This window comes from Eublepharis macularius, chromosome 14, assembly GCF_028583425.1.
Source record: "Eublepharis macularius isolate TG4126 chromosome 14, MPM_Emac_v1.0, whole genome shotgun sequence".
In the NCBI taxonomy this organism is placed as follows: Eukaryota; Metazoa; Chordata; class Lepidosauria; order Squamata; family Eublepharidae; genus Eublepharis; species Eublepharis macularius.
This window is the reverse complement of record NC_072803.1, coordinates 14,868,452-14,884,787: the sequence shown is the minus strand read 5'-3', so window position 1 is coordinate 14,884,787 and position 16,336 is coordinate 14,868,452. Positions and strand designations below refer to the sequence as shown.

Sequence of the window (16,336 nt, the reverse complement as noted above, 5' to 3'; positions counted from 1 at the left end):
GAAACGGTTCCAATGCTATATTTTTCGATGGAAAATATAGTCTATCGTTTGTCATGGCTGCTGTGCTGCAAATTAATTATGTTTGATGGGCTAAATGTGGGATATGAAGGATGGAAACGCCCGTGTTTGTACACGCATGGTACATTTACTTTCTTTTGTAAACATTTAAATATTGCTAGCATGATTTGAATATTTAATTCATTAATTAATTATAAATTCCAATTCAATTTTTTTTCTGAAAATGCCTGGTCTCTGAGAGGAGGGAGGCCAGGTATACCTGCCCTGAAAGTCTATGACATGGATAGCCCCGGCAAGTCTCTGATGTCAAATCTTGGAAGCTAAGCAGGCTCAGACTTGGTTAGTAATTGGATGGGAAACCTCCAAGGAAGATGAGGTTCGCTATGCAAATGCAGACAATGGTGAACCACATCGGTTAGTCTCTTCCCTTGAAAACCCCAGCAGGGGTTGCCATAAGTCAGCTATAACTTGACAGCGCTTTCCACCACCGTCAGTGTACATCCTAGATTCCTCGAGCAAGTTTAGCTGCCTCAAGCAAGCTTCCTAGAGAGATGATATAGAATTGTTCTTAATGAATAATAAATATTGAAGGGAGGGTCTTCATTGTCAGACCTGTGGAAGTACAGAATTCAAGTAGAGAGCAATCACTGAAAACACACCTGTACGCCTCACTATTTGAATTCGCCACACAAAGGAAACTATGAAGAGGCCACTTTCAGCTGGTTATGTAGATACTGCAGCTGGGTAGAATTTAAAGCTCGCTCTTTACCTCTTAACTAGCAGTATGCGTGAATGCATCAAAAGACCTTTTCATACTTTTCACAGCAGGTACATTTGCTACGTTTACATTAATGTCTACAGTAAGCACCATAAGATGTAAAAAAGAGATGTGTAAACACTTGGAGACATACATTAGACATGTGCTGGAGACTATGCACAGGCAACCTGGCACGTGCTTATTGCACATTTACAATTATGTGCTTGCATATTTCAGTTCACTGTGTTTGCTACTGCATTCTAGAGTAACACGTGGCAAACACGCTTATCAAATATAAACTGAAAACTAGCCTTAAAGTTATGAAAGATTAGAAGAAGTTTTTCCCCCAGGACCTGATTTACATAATTGAATTGTTCTTTTTCCAGTATCAAAATAAATTATACTATGAGAGTGCGGATTTTTTTTTCATAATCATGCTTATGATGATTTTGCAGTAGCCGATCTGTTTGATGGCGCCTGAATTTTAAAGTGTTAATAAGGTTTCTATTGTATTTTAACAGTATATTTGTTGGAAGCCACCCTGAGTCCACTTGTGGGAAGGGCGGGATATAAGTTGAATAAAATAAATAAATACATAAATAATGCAGAATTATGAATAACTATTTAAAACTGGATCAGCTGTATTTCCACCCCACCAGAGTATCAGGGTTCCTGTTTCCTGTAGAGATCATGAAAAGGATTTTATTTATCTGTGGTGAACTTATCTTTAGAAGATAAATGGTTTTTCCATATAATTGCTACTTGGTGTGGTGATACAAAGAGACCCATTTTTCATTCTTAAGTTCAGGCTCCATCAGTTCAATATATGTCTGACCAGATTTATTTTCTAACAAAATTTCTCAAAAGAGAAGGTTGGTAAAGACAGTCTCTGATTCACTGTAATGACAGCTTATTGCTTAGTAGGAGTTTAAAAAAAATTTTTTTAAGGGAGCTGCCCATGCATTTATCTTCTCGGTGTCTGCTCAGGAGCGAATGGCCTTTTCCCTGCCAGTGCTCCAGGTTCATCCATCTCTGAAACAGCATAATTCGGTAGTGCTGCTTACTTTGTTTCCTGCATCAAAAAGAAGAGAACTACATGGCTTCGTTGTGATCTAAAGCGTTACCAATTCCCACAGATACTGAATTCATTGTTTATACAGACTCATGAGGAATGGCGGCTTCTAAGGGATTTTTTTCCCAGACAGGACCAGAGATGGTGACTTAATGTAATATTTACAATATCTTGTGAATGTGTTGCCTGGTTCTCAGGTTTGCAGCAAACAAGATTGATCATGTTGGTATATGGAACCTTACAAAGACATCTCATCACAGCAGGCCTGGGCATTAGTGAGTGGTTGAGCCAAATCTCAGACGAAAAGTAGGATACCTGAATTCAGCTTTCTGACGCTGTGTCATGAGCCAGAGGCTTGAACCTGCAGTGTGTCATGCAAAAGATACTGTTCTGGTTGATCAAGCAAAGACATAAAGCTTGGCTCATACTTAAACTGGGTCTGGCCAATTCAGAGGCTTTAGCCTGCTTGCCTTAAGGGCTGATATATGTCCTTATGACCTTATGTCCCAGAAGAGCTCTGGAGCCTGAGATTACCAATAGTCCGTGGTGCCTCAGTCTCTCTCTACACAAGACATTTGATGTAAAGAACATTTGTTGGGAGATGCAATGGTAGCTGGGAAGGATAGTTTAATTTTTTAAATTTTTAAATTTAATTATTTTATTTTATTTATATTCTGTTCTCCCCGCAAGTGGGCTCAGAGCCAGTGGCAGGGCAAAGGCTTTTCTGTACACTGGAGCTATGTGAAGGGGCTGCGAAATGCCAGAAGGGAAACTTCAGCCCTTTATAATGTCTCCAAGTCCAAGCCCAGCTCTGGAAGGCAGCTCCTGCCCATTTTCATTCCTCACTGCCCTCTGGTTGTGATCCCACACAGACTGGAGTGGTGAAATTGACAGAGCCTTGGGGGAGGTGAAGATGAAATTGACAAACCCTCTGAGGAGCAATCTCCGCTGGCTCTGTCTTTTTAAACTACACTTCCTGGCTAACGTTGTGCCTCCCTACACTTGATGAACATGCGTCAAGGCATCTCATGTAAAGAGAGACTCAGTTCAAGCCCTGCAATTGCTGATCAAGCCCTGCAATTGCTGATCCGTTCCAAATCTGAGAAACCCACCCTTGGAAACAGCACTCCGAGTAGTCCAGCTTAGCCCAGGCTTGTCAGATCTTGGGAGCTAAGCAGCGATAGCCGCAATCAGTACTTTGATGGGAGACCAGCAAGAAAAACTGGGGTTGCTGTGTGGAGGAAGGCAATAGCAAACCATCTCTGTAAACCTCTTGCCTGGAACACCCTGTGGGTGGAGAATTGCCATGAAATGATTGCAGCTGGATAGCATACTCTTCTTCCATTGGAAAACACATAGAAGACTTTGTCTTGTGTTATCTATTGATGCTACTAGTTTCTTTACTTGAGTATATGTAAAGATTAACATGTTGATATGTTGTACTAGCGTATGCTGAAGGTGAATGTTGGATGCTTGTATTGGTTGTGGCAGGTTGTTTGTGGAGAACTGGTTTCTTGCTGAGTGTGCTTTTAAACAATGCAAACTTCCCATGTTGGTATCACTTTCTGATAGAAATTGTTTGTATCCCACATATGGTGGTGGGGAGTGCCATCAAGTCATAGCAGACTTATGGTAACCCCTGGTGGTGGTGACCCCTGGTGAGATTAAGAGAGGTGGTTTGCCATTGCCTGCCTCTGCAACCCTGGTCTTCATTGGAGATCTCCCATCCACTTACTAACCAAGGCCAACCCTGCTCAGCTTCTGAGATCTGACAAGATCGGGCTTGCCTATATGCCTTCACATAGCATTTTGCAGCTAGAAGTCCCAACTTGCAGAGGTTTCTCGTGGCATAAACCCATGTGGAAAGATACGTGTGTTGCACATGATAGGGTATCTGCAATGGGACGTGATCCTCAGAAATGTTTCATGGGTGAGTTGGCCCAGAAATAATGGTATAAAAATGTAAGGTCATTGGTCTTGAACATGGAGATCTTGAGGGAAACTCTTCTGATAACTTTAAATACCTATCCATGCCATCCTAAGGAGAGTCATATCTTTCGAAGTCTATGGAAGCCAGTTATGGTTGCCATCCTCCAGGTGGGGCCTGGAGTTCTCCAGGAATTACAACTGATCTCCAGGTGACAGAGATCAGTTCCTTTGGAGAAAATGGCAGCGTTGGAGGGCAGACTCTATGGAGTCACATCCCTGCTGAGGTATCTCCCCAAATTCTGCCCTCCCCAGCCTCCACCCTGAAATCTCCAGAAATTTCACCAAACCAGAGTTGGCAATCCTAAAGTCAAGTGTTTCAGTGTTCTTTCCCTTTTATCAACTTGCTAATAACTGCACTGAAATTTATTACTATAGGATGCAAGAATTTTTGTTAAACTTTTGACATCCTATCATAGGTTTCTCAGCCTACAGGTGGGGACTGGAGATCTCCTGGAATTACAACTGGTCTTCATTATACCCCGCTGAGATCCCCCCCTAAATATTACCCTCTCCAGGCTCTACTCCCAAATCTCCAGGAAATTCCCAGCCTGTTGGAGTGACCAGTCAGTGTTGGCAACCTTGTTTCATTTCCTTCATCTCTGGGTTTTTTGGGGGAGTGGGGGAATCAGACTTCGTGTCAAACTTCCTCTGAATTATTTAAATATTATGTTCTACATCTTAAAGTTCACAAGCGGTACTGAATATTACTTAATGCTGTTGCTTAAGTTCCTCTCCTTTTAATTTCTGGAGAACTTAAAAAGCTTAATGACCTTATAATGTTATTTTTTTGGCAGGGTTTTTCTTCAAACAAAGCTTTGGGACAGGGTCTAGTTAAAAATACTTTCACAGCACAAGATGTTATGGATTGAAAGAGGAGGGGGAAAGGGTATAATTTGGAAAGACAATGGCGGATGGATTAGCGTTCCATAGTGAAGAAAATACTTTGGCATAGTTGAGATTTTGGGAAAGTGTTAAAGTGAAAGTGTTATGAGTATTATGAGATAAATAAATCCCCAGATAATGTTAAGAAAGAATCATAGTTTGGAAGCATGATAGGAAACCACTAATCTCAAGTTCTCACATCACACAACATCCTGCCTTTAATAAGACTTTTAATAATATGATATAATATACTAGCTTGATACCTGTGCTTTGCTACAGTATTTAATTACTTTAAATCCAGTTAAAATACTTACGGGTATGTAACATTTTTTTGGTTTGTGGTTGTTGGGTTTTTTTGAGTAGGTTTTGTAGTATAATAGCATAGTATAATAGTATATTGACTTTTATATAAAATCCCTATTCAGGAGTATTGTACCATCTGTCTGCAGTCTCCATTACCTGATTTTTACCTCAGAAGACAGAGTTCCACAGCTGACCAATCAGAGAGAGGGGGGTGCAAGCAGGCAGGAGCCTGAAAGCCAGGCCCCACATAGAGATTGGCAACCCTAAGGAACTTTGAGGGGAAGACTGGGAGGTGCTTTTTACCTCAGGACACATTCAATGACTCCCAATAACAACTGCAGGCTGTTTAGAATGTGGGGGATGAGGACCAATCAGGCTGCATACACAAATGACCTCTGTGTTCCAACTGTCTCTGGGAGGGGGAAGATGTGTGGAATGTTGTGAGGCCCAATGAGCCCACATATGCAAATGACCTTGAAAGGCTAGCTCAATCAGGGAAGAGTGGCTGAGCTGGCAGTGGGCAGGAGCGCAAGCAGGCAGCAGCCTGCCAGCCACACAGGGAAGCAGTATCCCTTTGGGAAAACATATTTGACCCCTTTTTACCTCCTTAGGCCGAATTTCTTAAAATCCCTTCTTAGCGGGTGTTTACATCATGAAAGGAATGTTCTCCCCAAATTTTATGTTTCTAGGTCCAGGGGTTTGGGCTGGGCGTTGATGAGTCAGTCAGGACACTTGTCTTTATATATATAGATTTTATATTATCTTTATATTACAGCACTTCTTGCTCAAAATGCTCCACATGACATAGGAAGCTGTTATCTGCTCTTTCTTTATATGCACACACCTCAGCTGTCATCTTAAAGCCAAGAAGCCATGACCCAAACTGAGCATCAACGTAGAAATTGAGTATTATGCTAGCACTTCATATTAGGTCATTTACTCAGTAGAGCTCAGTGGCTTACTAGAATTTAGATGGGAGGGAAACATGGGTTTAGATTCTATCCCCCTACCCCTGAGCTATGGTGGGACTTGATGAAGTCTCTCTCTCTCTGTTCTGAAGCCAAAAATACAGCCCTGGGCTCCTCGAAGGGTGGGATGGGAAGAGATGTTGTCAGACAATGCTCAAGAGCAAGCACGGCTCAGAATTTATAACAGATTTGCTCAATGCAATGGAAATGTGTGGGACTTCTAGCCTAGTATACCGTTTGCATTGTCTTCTGCCAGCATTGTGTGTCTTGCCCACTCCAGGAGGGTGACACAATGCATCTCTCTCTCTCTTCTCTCTCTCTGTTTGCTTTTTTGCTTTTTTTGCAGCAGTAGCTCTAAACAGCATAGTCTGTCTTCACGCTGACTTAGTCTTTCTGCTCTCGTCACACCCACGCTGCTCCCTTGTTGTAAGATGCTAGCCTCAGGGACGATGCAGACACGCAAGGGATTGGCTGGTGGAACTGCATCACTCCCACATTGCAGCAAGACTCGTGCATTTCCCCTGACACAACACAAGCTGCCACTGACATACTGCCTTCCAAGCACCTGCATGCAGTATGACAATACAAGGAGAAAGAAGCAGAAGTGATCTCGACAAGGGCAATGTGTAGTGAGAACAAATATTTGCCTTGTGGCGTATGCTGGCTGGTAGAAAAGACAGAGACTCGAAATCTAAACATTTTGGAAACGTGAAAAAAGCACTGCTCTATTCTAGGGTGATTTGGGGGATCTTGTAAATGATTTGTAAGCTAAATTCAGTTTATTTGTTCTGCCCCGTACCTTGAATTATCAAAATAAGCCACTTTCTGGTATCTACGTGAGAGATAAACAGAGCTCACACACAGCAATCGTCATTTATTGACAGGGTATGAAAATCACGTGTGCAAAAAAAAGTTTCATATTCTGTGCCGGTGACTCAAATGATGCACCCAGAGAAACAAGATGTCTTGAGACTCTCGACCTCAAAAAGATTATGCAAATTAAGCCAGCTTGCATGCAGTGGCTCATCATGAGTTCACTGGCAGAGCACATGTTTTACATCCAGAAGGTCCTTGGTTCATCTCTCCCATAAGAGATCTAGAGTAGGAGATGTTGGAAAAAGAACATGCTGGCCCTGTGGCAGAGAACAACTACCAGTCTGAATAGACAATACTGAACTAAACGGACCAGTGGTCTGGCTCAGTAGAAGGTAGCTTCATATATTCTGCTCCTGCACCAGAGCCCTACCCCTGTTCAACAGAAGCCGTCCACAGCCTTTTGTTACAGCCTGAGCTTTCCCCGAGGTGTTGGTACATTTTTATACTTAGTTTAAGTGTGGTAAGGAGACTGTGCCCTGACCTGGATAGTCCAGGCAAGCCCAATCTCGTTAGATCTTGGAAGCTAAGCAAGGTTGGCCTTCATAAGTAATTGGATGGGAGACCTCCAAAGAAGACCAGGGTCGCTCTGCAGAGGCAGGCGGCACACCACATCTGAGAGTCTCTTGCTTTGAAAGCCTCAGTCGGGGTCGCCATAAGTCAGTGATGACTTGAGGGCACTTTCCACCACAAAGGGACTGCACACTTTTAAAAGAACGGAAGCAAAGATTCTTAAGAGGGCCAATTCCGAGTTTTATATCTGAAATGAAATTCTGGGTACCAGTGACTTGTGCCAAAGCTGATTGGAGTGCAATAGAAAGGCTATTCCAGTGATGCTATTCCAGTTATTCATTGATAGTAACTTGAATTGCACAGTTGTAGTTTTTGGAAGTTATTTTGAGTAATTGTCTTTTTTGTATATATTTATTCCATATACAGTTTCATATAGTGATTGGAACACATTATAATTGCTCTGTTTGGTTGATGGTTTTTATTGGAACACAGTGCTATTGCTCTGTATGGTTGAGGATTATGACTATTATTAGACATTGTCTTTTTCATTTGTGCTTGAACAATAATGTTTATCTTCAACAGCATATAGAATCCATTCAAATACAATTCATACTTTTGCATTATTTTTGTATACACAGTGGTTCTTGGTATTTATCTAGTCCAACCTTGTTCAGTTGCTGCCAGGCCTGAAGGCAAGTGCATGGTTTGGCAAGTGCTTTTGCAGGCAGCTCCATTTGAGCATGAATGACAGTTTGTGCAGATGGGAGCCAGGCTATAGTCAGCAGCTTTCTAGGACTCGATGGGACCCTGTTGGGTCTTCATGTCACCCTCCATCCATCTGCAGCGGTAGTGCTGTGCCACAACAGAGTTCAAGCGCATGAGCTGGCAGAGTGGTGCGGAAAGAAACATGGCTCGGCCTTGCTGCCTGAATTCCTAATTCAAGACCATGACTCTCCCAACCAGCCCCTTACAGATGCATAGTTTTCCAAACTGAAATTTCTCACGTAATCCTGTTGCACGCTTCACAAGCCAGACATTGCAAAAAATAATAGTTGTCATTATTATGATAACTGTTATGGACCAAAATCAAAAAGAGTCCAGTAGCACCTTTAAGACTAACCAATTTTATTGTAGCATAAGCTTTCGAGAATCAAGTTCTCTTCGTCAGATGCCTGATACAGATACAGATACTGGACCGTAACACATTCTTTGATTTTTCTTCTTTCACCATTATGAGGTACAATTCCCCCCCCCAAAAGCCTCCCCACAGAATGAGTTCCATATGCCTAAAGGAGATGCTTCTCACCTTCCCATTCAGCAAAGAAAATGACTTTTGAAACTCAAGCAGATTTCAAAAGTAGTTTGTGGTTGGCACAGAGGGCTGCTGACCAAAGAATACATGTTTAAAAAAAAATCTCAAAGGGTATGCAGAAAGCCTTAGCACGCTTTGAATTTCATCCACAGGGATACTCATGGAGGGTTTTGTTTTGTCTCAACATTCTTTTCTCTTGTAATAATGTATCTCAACATACTGCAATTGATAGCCATGGTTTTTTTTTGTGTGGTGCATGTGGATATACCAGATGTTCATTATTTTGAGTGAGTCTCCGTAATTTCTTCCCACAGTACTCCAGTGCCATAAACCGTAACGGGTGTTTTTTTTATTTACTAACACCATGGGTTCCCTGAACTTCATAGCATAGGCTACCCTAGCTCTAAAGTGTCCTCTTCTTTGAAAATGAATTAAAGGATCAGTTTGGCAAGCTGAGCTTGAGGTATGTAAAGAGAAGCAGCTTGAGGCATCCATGGCAGCATATATTGCACATTAATCTGAAGAAATCTGTATCTTGTGTTGTTTTCAGACACTGATGTAGTGTTGATTTTTTCCCCCTGTTGTTCCACGGAAGGACATTATGCTTCTTCGCTTTTCCTGCATTATTGATTTGAGTCTTCTGCAAAAGGCCAGTAGAATTATGTGCCAATTCCAAGCTTGCAAGACTTACAAAATTCGAGCAGGTTGAATAGCAGGCAAAGTCTTTGTTTGTTTGTTTTCTCCCTCTCCTTAATTTACAAACCAAATGCCATTATGTGGACATGCATTATGTCTCAAAATAATTTGTATTTAAACTAAAGTGGGTAAAAGAACCAGCGAGGACTCTTTTGCTTGCTTTCTTCCTTGGGCATTGGTGAGGGCTGCTATTAGATCAGCTCAGCCAGTCAGTCAATATAAAATAAAGTTAATTGGACTTGCCGAAAATCAAATGGCCTCAGCCTTGCACTAATTCCTAAGTCTGTGATTTAATAATGGCACTGGAGACAGAGGACTGGAAAGGTGCTGAATGACTGTCTCAACCAATCATTGGAGCTGTAAATTACACTTCTGAGATTCCCAGTGGCAGATTGAGACGCTCCGTTAAAATGGCAAGGGGTGAATAAAGCTGTCGGTGGAAGCAATTTGTCAAGATTCCTGAGCTTACATAAATTGGAATCTAAGGTTCATTTTTAATTCTCGCTCAGCATTTCAGCTGCCCGGAGGGACTGCGCATGTGGGACAAGGAAGAGAAGCATTGATCAGAGGGGCTGGTTAAATGTTGAACTAGAAAATTAAAACAAGTCAGTTGGGGACTGAAGGCTTCCTCATGTGCAGGCGCAGGCCCAGTATAATTTGGGGGGGGGGAGGATGTGGGGTTGCTTAGCTTTCAAGTCATCTAATGAGCACATACCCGTGGGACAGTGAATGTTGATATGGGCCAGCTGCATAAGTTTCCAAAAGTTATATAGCAATGGACATGAAATGTTGGGCTGGTATTGGCTTGCATAGCAAGCATCGTAACTCTAGGCAATATTGGGGTAATTGGCCAAACAGAATAGTGTAAAATAGGGTCATAGTTCAGTTGGCAAACTTACTGGTGGTTCCCTATCACATGGTATCTGGGAACAAGCTACAGACTTTCCTGCTATGGAGCACCCCCTCCTGGCCAGCATAAAAGTATGCTAAGTTTCCGTAGAAGTCGACCTTTCCTGTCTGCTCGGAGTTAGGTTTAATTTGGAGGTTTGCAAAAGAAGGGGGCAGTGGAGCATTGTTTATTCACAGATTGGATGTTGACTTTCAGGGGAGGGGAAGTGCAGCAAGAAGAAAGCAAATGCTTGCATCTGTTTTTGCCCCTGCTCTGCATGTATACTATCAACAGTATGCTGAATGCTGTAAAGGTTAAGAAGGAAATCTGTTTTCGCACGCAACATCCAAGTTTCTTTCTACCATGATTGTTTGATCCATCCTGTATGGCTGTTACAGGATCTTTAAAGTAGCTCCCTGACATTTTCCAGTTGTCATGGAGAAACCTCCATTGTGACCTTTATGAATCAGAAGGTGGTGGACTTCGTATTTCTAAAAGCCCCAAAACATCAACATTTGAATAGGCTCAGTATAAGTTAGTATGGCGCCATCTTGTAGACATAGGAACTTTAAAAACCAGTTCTCGGAAAGCAACTGAAACTTGATCATATTTATACAAATAAAGACTTATTGTAAAGCAATGAAATGTCAATCATTATGGCTGGTGGAAGATGTGCTTTGGAAAGCACTTGTATATGACCAGGATTCTGGACGTGTGCTTGAAAATATCCAGTGATGTGATTTCCTGGCAAAATCTGAACTGGAAATATTTCCGATGCCTAGTGTGATCTGATTCAGCATGTTTATTTAGTTAAAATTTTACAAAGTTTATAACCAACTTTCTGTCATCACAAGGACCATCAACACATATAAAAACATACATCATGAAATCACATTTTAAAACCATTAAAATCAAGCTAAAAACAACTACTCATAGTGCAACAATTAAAGCCAGAGCTAACAAAGTCATAAAAACAACAATTAAAACATTTAAAACAATTAAAACATTGAGTAGGAAGGAGGGATCACTGAGGGAATGCCAAATGAAACAAGTCTTTTAAAAATGTTTTGATTTATATTTAGTAAACCTTTTTTCAATATACCCCATGTAAATTTTATGTCCTAAGAGCAATATATACTTGAACTGGAAAAAAAATAATTAGGGAAAAAAATAAGTCAAGAGCAGTTTAAATGTTATAGTCAAAGCTTTATATGGCAATTCTTTTAATTGGAATAATATTTGTAAAATGTCAACTAATACAGAATCTACTTCCCTTACATTGTTTAAGAAAAAGACCAAGGCACAGAAGCAATGGCTGCATGACTTACCCGAGCGGCCGGTTTGCTGTCTGCGGGGCGGCTGGACGGGGTGGGGGAACGTGGTGGACTCGGTGCTGCCTCCCAGGCTCCCCTGGGGCTTGCGTGTGCCCAATCAATTCAAATCCCCCGGCCGGCCAATCACGGCGGAGGATGGCTGGGAGGGGGTGGGGTTCAAGTCGGACCTGGGGAGCCCAGTGTTCCCTCTGGTCTGGTGGGCTAAGATTTAAGCAGGGACACCCTGAGCTCAGCTCAGTCGCATCCTGGGAAGCGAAGTCTCACCCACTTCTCCCTGTGATGTAAGTTTGTTGTTCTCGTTGTCACAACTCTGGGGCGGTGTTGCATTGGGATCCGATCCCTCGGGGGGGGGATGGGGTCAGCCTGCCCCATCTACCTCCCATTTTAGGGGGTTCCCATAAGGAACCTAGGGAGCGAGTTGAGGGGGCAGGCCCTGCCAGAGGGCTACTGGGAAAGACTCGCTCCTAGGTGGCAGGGGGACACCAAGGGGTGTACATCCATGTGTCCCCTGCTAACTGCTATCCTGGGTCTTCCCCTCCATAGCAGGGGTCTGTGGGGGCTGGAGGTCATCGCCTGACAGGTGGGTCAGCCGATGTGGGATCCGATCCCTATGCGTGCCAATGCTCCTACTGCTGTAATCAATAAAGTTGTGGCCTTCCTTTTTTCTCCACTCGCGGTGTTTGTGTTTTCTTTCCAAGGTGTTCCCCCTCCCCCTTTCCTGCTGCCCATAGACGCTAGACAGCAAAATGTAAAGCAGTAATTTTAGCTGACCCAAATAATTTTGCATGATGTGCCATAAATGCGGTTGTCCACCCATCAATTTTGAGCAGCATTCAGCGGGCTGTCTTCTACAGAGGTCACTGGTACACCTCAGTGATGTGGTTACTCTCTGTAGCATCCCTTGCATTCATTTCATATCAGACTGGTGACTGCAACACCCCCTCCACCATACAAAAGAAGACAAATAAAAATTTTAGCTTTGCTTTTTTATTTGATCTACCCATTTGATAAGATGAATGAGTAACTTGGTTTCTTTCATTGAAATTATTACATTTTTCACCAAAAAAAATTCTGTCTCAGATATATGGGAACAAACCTGCCTGCTACCTTTCATGTCTGCTGCATCTAGTGTGGCCCCCCTCTCTGCCATGACCCAGATTGCATTTTTACTGTGCTACCTAGAACTCAGTCAGTGTAAGCTGAACCAGTCCCTGTTGCTTATAGCTCCAGGCTCAAATGTTACAGAGCCCCGAGAATGGGATTTTTGTTTATATTGATTTATCACATATTGATTAGTGAATCTTCAGGCCTCCTTTATTCACACACTACTCAGCTCTTTGACATCTTGTCTTTCCCCTTCTGTCTTTCTCTGTAGCCATGGTTCAGAAGATTTCTTTTTCCAGAGACACAGCAGACGGATGACTCTATTCAGCCAAACTCAATCCCAGTAATTTAGTTATCACACCATGGAGCCCCCCAGCAGGGATGACATCGACTTGAAAGAAGAATCCGCACAGGTGTGGTCTGAATCCGCTGAGCAGGAAGAGAATACTGCTCAGGTGACTAGAGGTTATAGAGTTCACTCTCAATTTTTGCAGGGGTCATGTGTGAGTAGCACTTATGTGCACTATCACATATTTAAAGGGCTGTTTTTCAGGGACTTTACATTGGCTGTTCTAGAAACTTTGCAATGGACCAAAAAAAATCTAAACCTAGTCATTAGGGGGTTTTGTGTGATGTAGAAACTTTCCTAAATATATGTCAGTAATGAAAAGTTGTTTGAATGCTGCCAAGATCTAGAAATAAAAAGTTTTGGTAAAGTTAGTAGAGTCACATAGACTTGTAGGATGGGGAGGGAATCTCAGTAGGACTTTTAACTGGAATATTTGGACCCAATTCATTCCATTCTAATGACTGATTTTTAAATGATTATTTTTATTTTTATTGTAGAAAAGTTAAAAGATAGAGCAAAGAGGAAGGTTAAACATAACAAAAACACAACTACAAAGAGCCAACAGTGCCCTACAAAGTAAAAAAAAACAGTAAAAAGCATAATAAGCATATTGTTTATCCATTAGTTTTTTGCCTACAACACTTCCTCCTTTAGTGTCAATCAGCTTGTGTTCTAATTACTATCTTTTTTTCTTTATCTTATATTCTTGATATCCCAGATCCTTATTCTTAAAGATCAAAACCACAAATCATTTGTTCATTTTTTCCCCATCTCTGGCAGATAGTCCATAAAGGGTTTCCAATTTGCCATGAATATAGAGTCTGCTTTGTCTCTGATTAATGCTGTTAGTGAGTGATGGTTCTAGACAATATTCTTCAACCACACTCAACTGACCATTAGATTGTACTTTTGGTGATTTATTTCCTGTTAAGGTTGGCAATCTCCTAGTGGGGTCTCAAGATCTCCCGGAATGACAACTGATCTCCAGACAACAGAAATCAGTTTCCCTGGAGAAAATGGCTGCTGAGGCCCCTCCCTTTTCCAAAACCCACGCTCCCCAGGCTCCACTCCCAAATCTCCAGGAATTTCCCAACCCATAGCTGGCAAGCCTATTTCTAGTGCTCAGCTTTATATAAAGTTGGTATTTAAAGTTGGATTTTCCTATCCAACAGTATCTAGTCATTTCCTCACTCTTTCAGTACAAACTGACCACGTCGGCTGGGACTGTTTTTACGGATGCACTTTTATTGTGTTTTCTGTACAGTCTGGTGTATTCCCTTGGCGTCTAGCTATTTCTTTATTCTTTATTCCCTCAATTCCAGGTTCACTTTGTCCCAGAAGGTGGAACGGTGGCTCAGATTGTGTACAGCGATGACCAGGACCGTCCTGCCCAACAGGTGGTCTACACGGCCGATGGCACATCTTACACCTCAGTGGATACCTCAGAGCATACGCTGGTTTACATCCATCCTGTGGAAGGCACTCAGGCATGTGACACCCCACACTCCTGTTTCTGCCTTCTCATAGCCACAGAGAGGAACGCTTCCGTTTTTCAGGATTAGGGCCAGCTGTTTGCCAAGCTGTGTGAATGCTTAATCGCTCTCAGCTGTGCTTAATCATCTAACCATTGGCGAAGTGGGAGTTTGGACTTTTCGTCCTAAATAAGAGTGCAGATGTTGTAATCAAAAGCTGCTGGTAGGCTATTGAGTATGAAGCCCGGTCCATTTCGCTTCTCTGAAAGTGGAATAATTACGTTTGTTTGGCTTGCCCCCCCCCACCTTTAAAAGACACCATTGGTAATCATTGGAGGATTCCAGCCATCACTTTGTTATATAAAGCAAAGTGTTGCCTAATTAATTCTTTCCTAACTCCTTGATTGTGCAGCAAAGTTTAGGTAACTACTGGTAATTAGGTCATGGGAACTTGTGCGTTTATAGCAGTTGTGCTAATCCTTAAGGAGTCAAGAAGACTACTGATGTAGAACTGTGGTTTTCAAGCTTTCTACCTTCAGGAAACTATTCCCTCTACAGTTTTTCTTCCAAGTCACTTTTAAGCATTTCCCATGGAATCCTTTTGTGTTGGCCAAGGATTTGGGAGCATTTTCTAAGGTGTGTTGTTAATTCACACATGGTACATACCAGTTTTGGGTTCAGGGGTATTGTAAGTGTGCACTAGAAATACTCTCCTGCATTTACACATTGCTGGGAAAAATTAGTAGTGGCGGACTCATTGTTATCCAGAAAATCTCTTCCTCCATTAATCCTCTTTTCAGTGAAGAATTCCCTGATAATGTTTCTAAGAAACACAGTTTGAGAATCACGTTTATTGACCAGTCAAGTATTCGTTGGTAACAGTAGCCTTTTACATGTTTTTTTTTTATTTTAACAATGGTAGGAATATCTTCTTCTGCAGAAGATGTTAAGACCCCATTCTATCCATTCACACTTCGGAATTTTCGTGCACCACCTGTTCCTTTTTATGGTTTTCCCCACTTGGTCTAAATGGCCATGCAGGGCTTTGCTTTCGGTATTTATTGAAAATGCAAACAGTCAGCAGATTCTAGGAAGGTATGCATGGGATTTTTTTACGCGATCCAGTGTGTGTCTTTTCTAGATGTTAGGAGGCTATGCAAAAGTAAAATCGCTACCTCACATTTTATAGACGGACTACTGGAATGTTGATGTTAAGGCTATGAGAACATTTCCATTCACCATTGATCAAAGTATGATACTGGTATACTGGCGTTGTGAGCATGAGAAGAGTCATGCTGGATCAAAGCGAAGATCTATCTGGTTCAGAGTTTTACTTTTTACAGTTACCAATAAGATGCTTCCAAGAAGTCCACAAATAAGGCATGAAGGCAGGAGCCTTCCTCCGCTGTTGTCCCACAGCAAATGGTATCAGTAGGCTGTCTCTGAACATTTAGCCATCATACTCAATATCACCATGACTTTGTTCATTCCCCCTTTATAACCCCCTAAGTCAGTGACAGTTGTGATATTTTATGACAGTGCAGGCCCTACATTAATTATACATTGCGTGAATAAATACTTTATTCGGTCTGTCCTGAATCTACTGCCAGTCAGTTTCATTTGCATGGCACTGATCTCTGGTGTCCTGGGAGAAGGAGGAAAAGTTTTCTGTATCAACGTTCTCCGTATGATGGATTTTTTTAATAAGCTGCTAACATTATGGAACTGGGATTAGACCAATTCACGGAAATATATCCGTCAATGGCTATTAGCCTTGATGACTTAATGGAACTTCCATATCTGGG

At 42.0% G+C, this 16,336-nt stretch overlaps 1 protein-coding gene across 4 annotated transcripts in view; it reads left to right on the top strand.

The window, feature by feature from the left end:
- The window catches only part of PRDM10 (PR/SET domain 10), a 93,189-nt gene that overhangs the window by 10,925 nt on the left and 65,928 nt on the right, over nt 1-16,336 (top strand). For 2 of the 4 annotated variants that reach the window (XM_054998370.1, XM_054998371.1), the window contains exons 2-3: nt 12,982-13,165; nt 14,382-14,546. In XM_054998370.1, coding sequence (XP_054854345.1) covers nt 13,073-13,165; nt 14,382-14,546 — 258 coding nt within the window. In that variant the 5' untranslated portion in view covers nt 12,982-13,072. The remainder of the gene's footprint in view (nt 1-12,981; nt 13,166-14,381; nt 14,547-16,336) is intronic. The other 2 variants (XM_054998372.1, XM_054998373.1) reach the window with 2 other exon arrangements.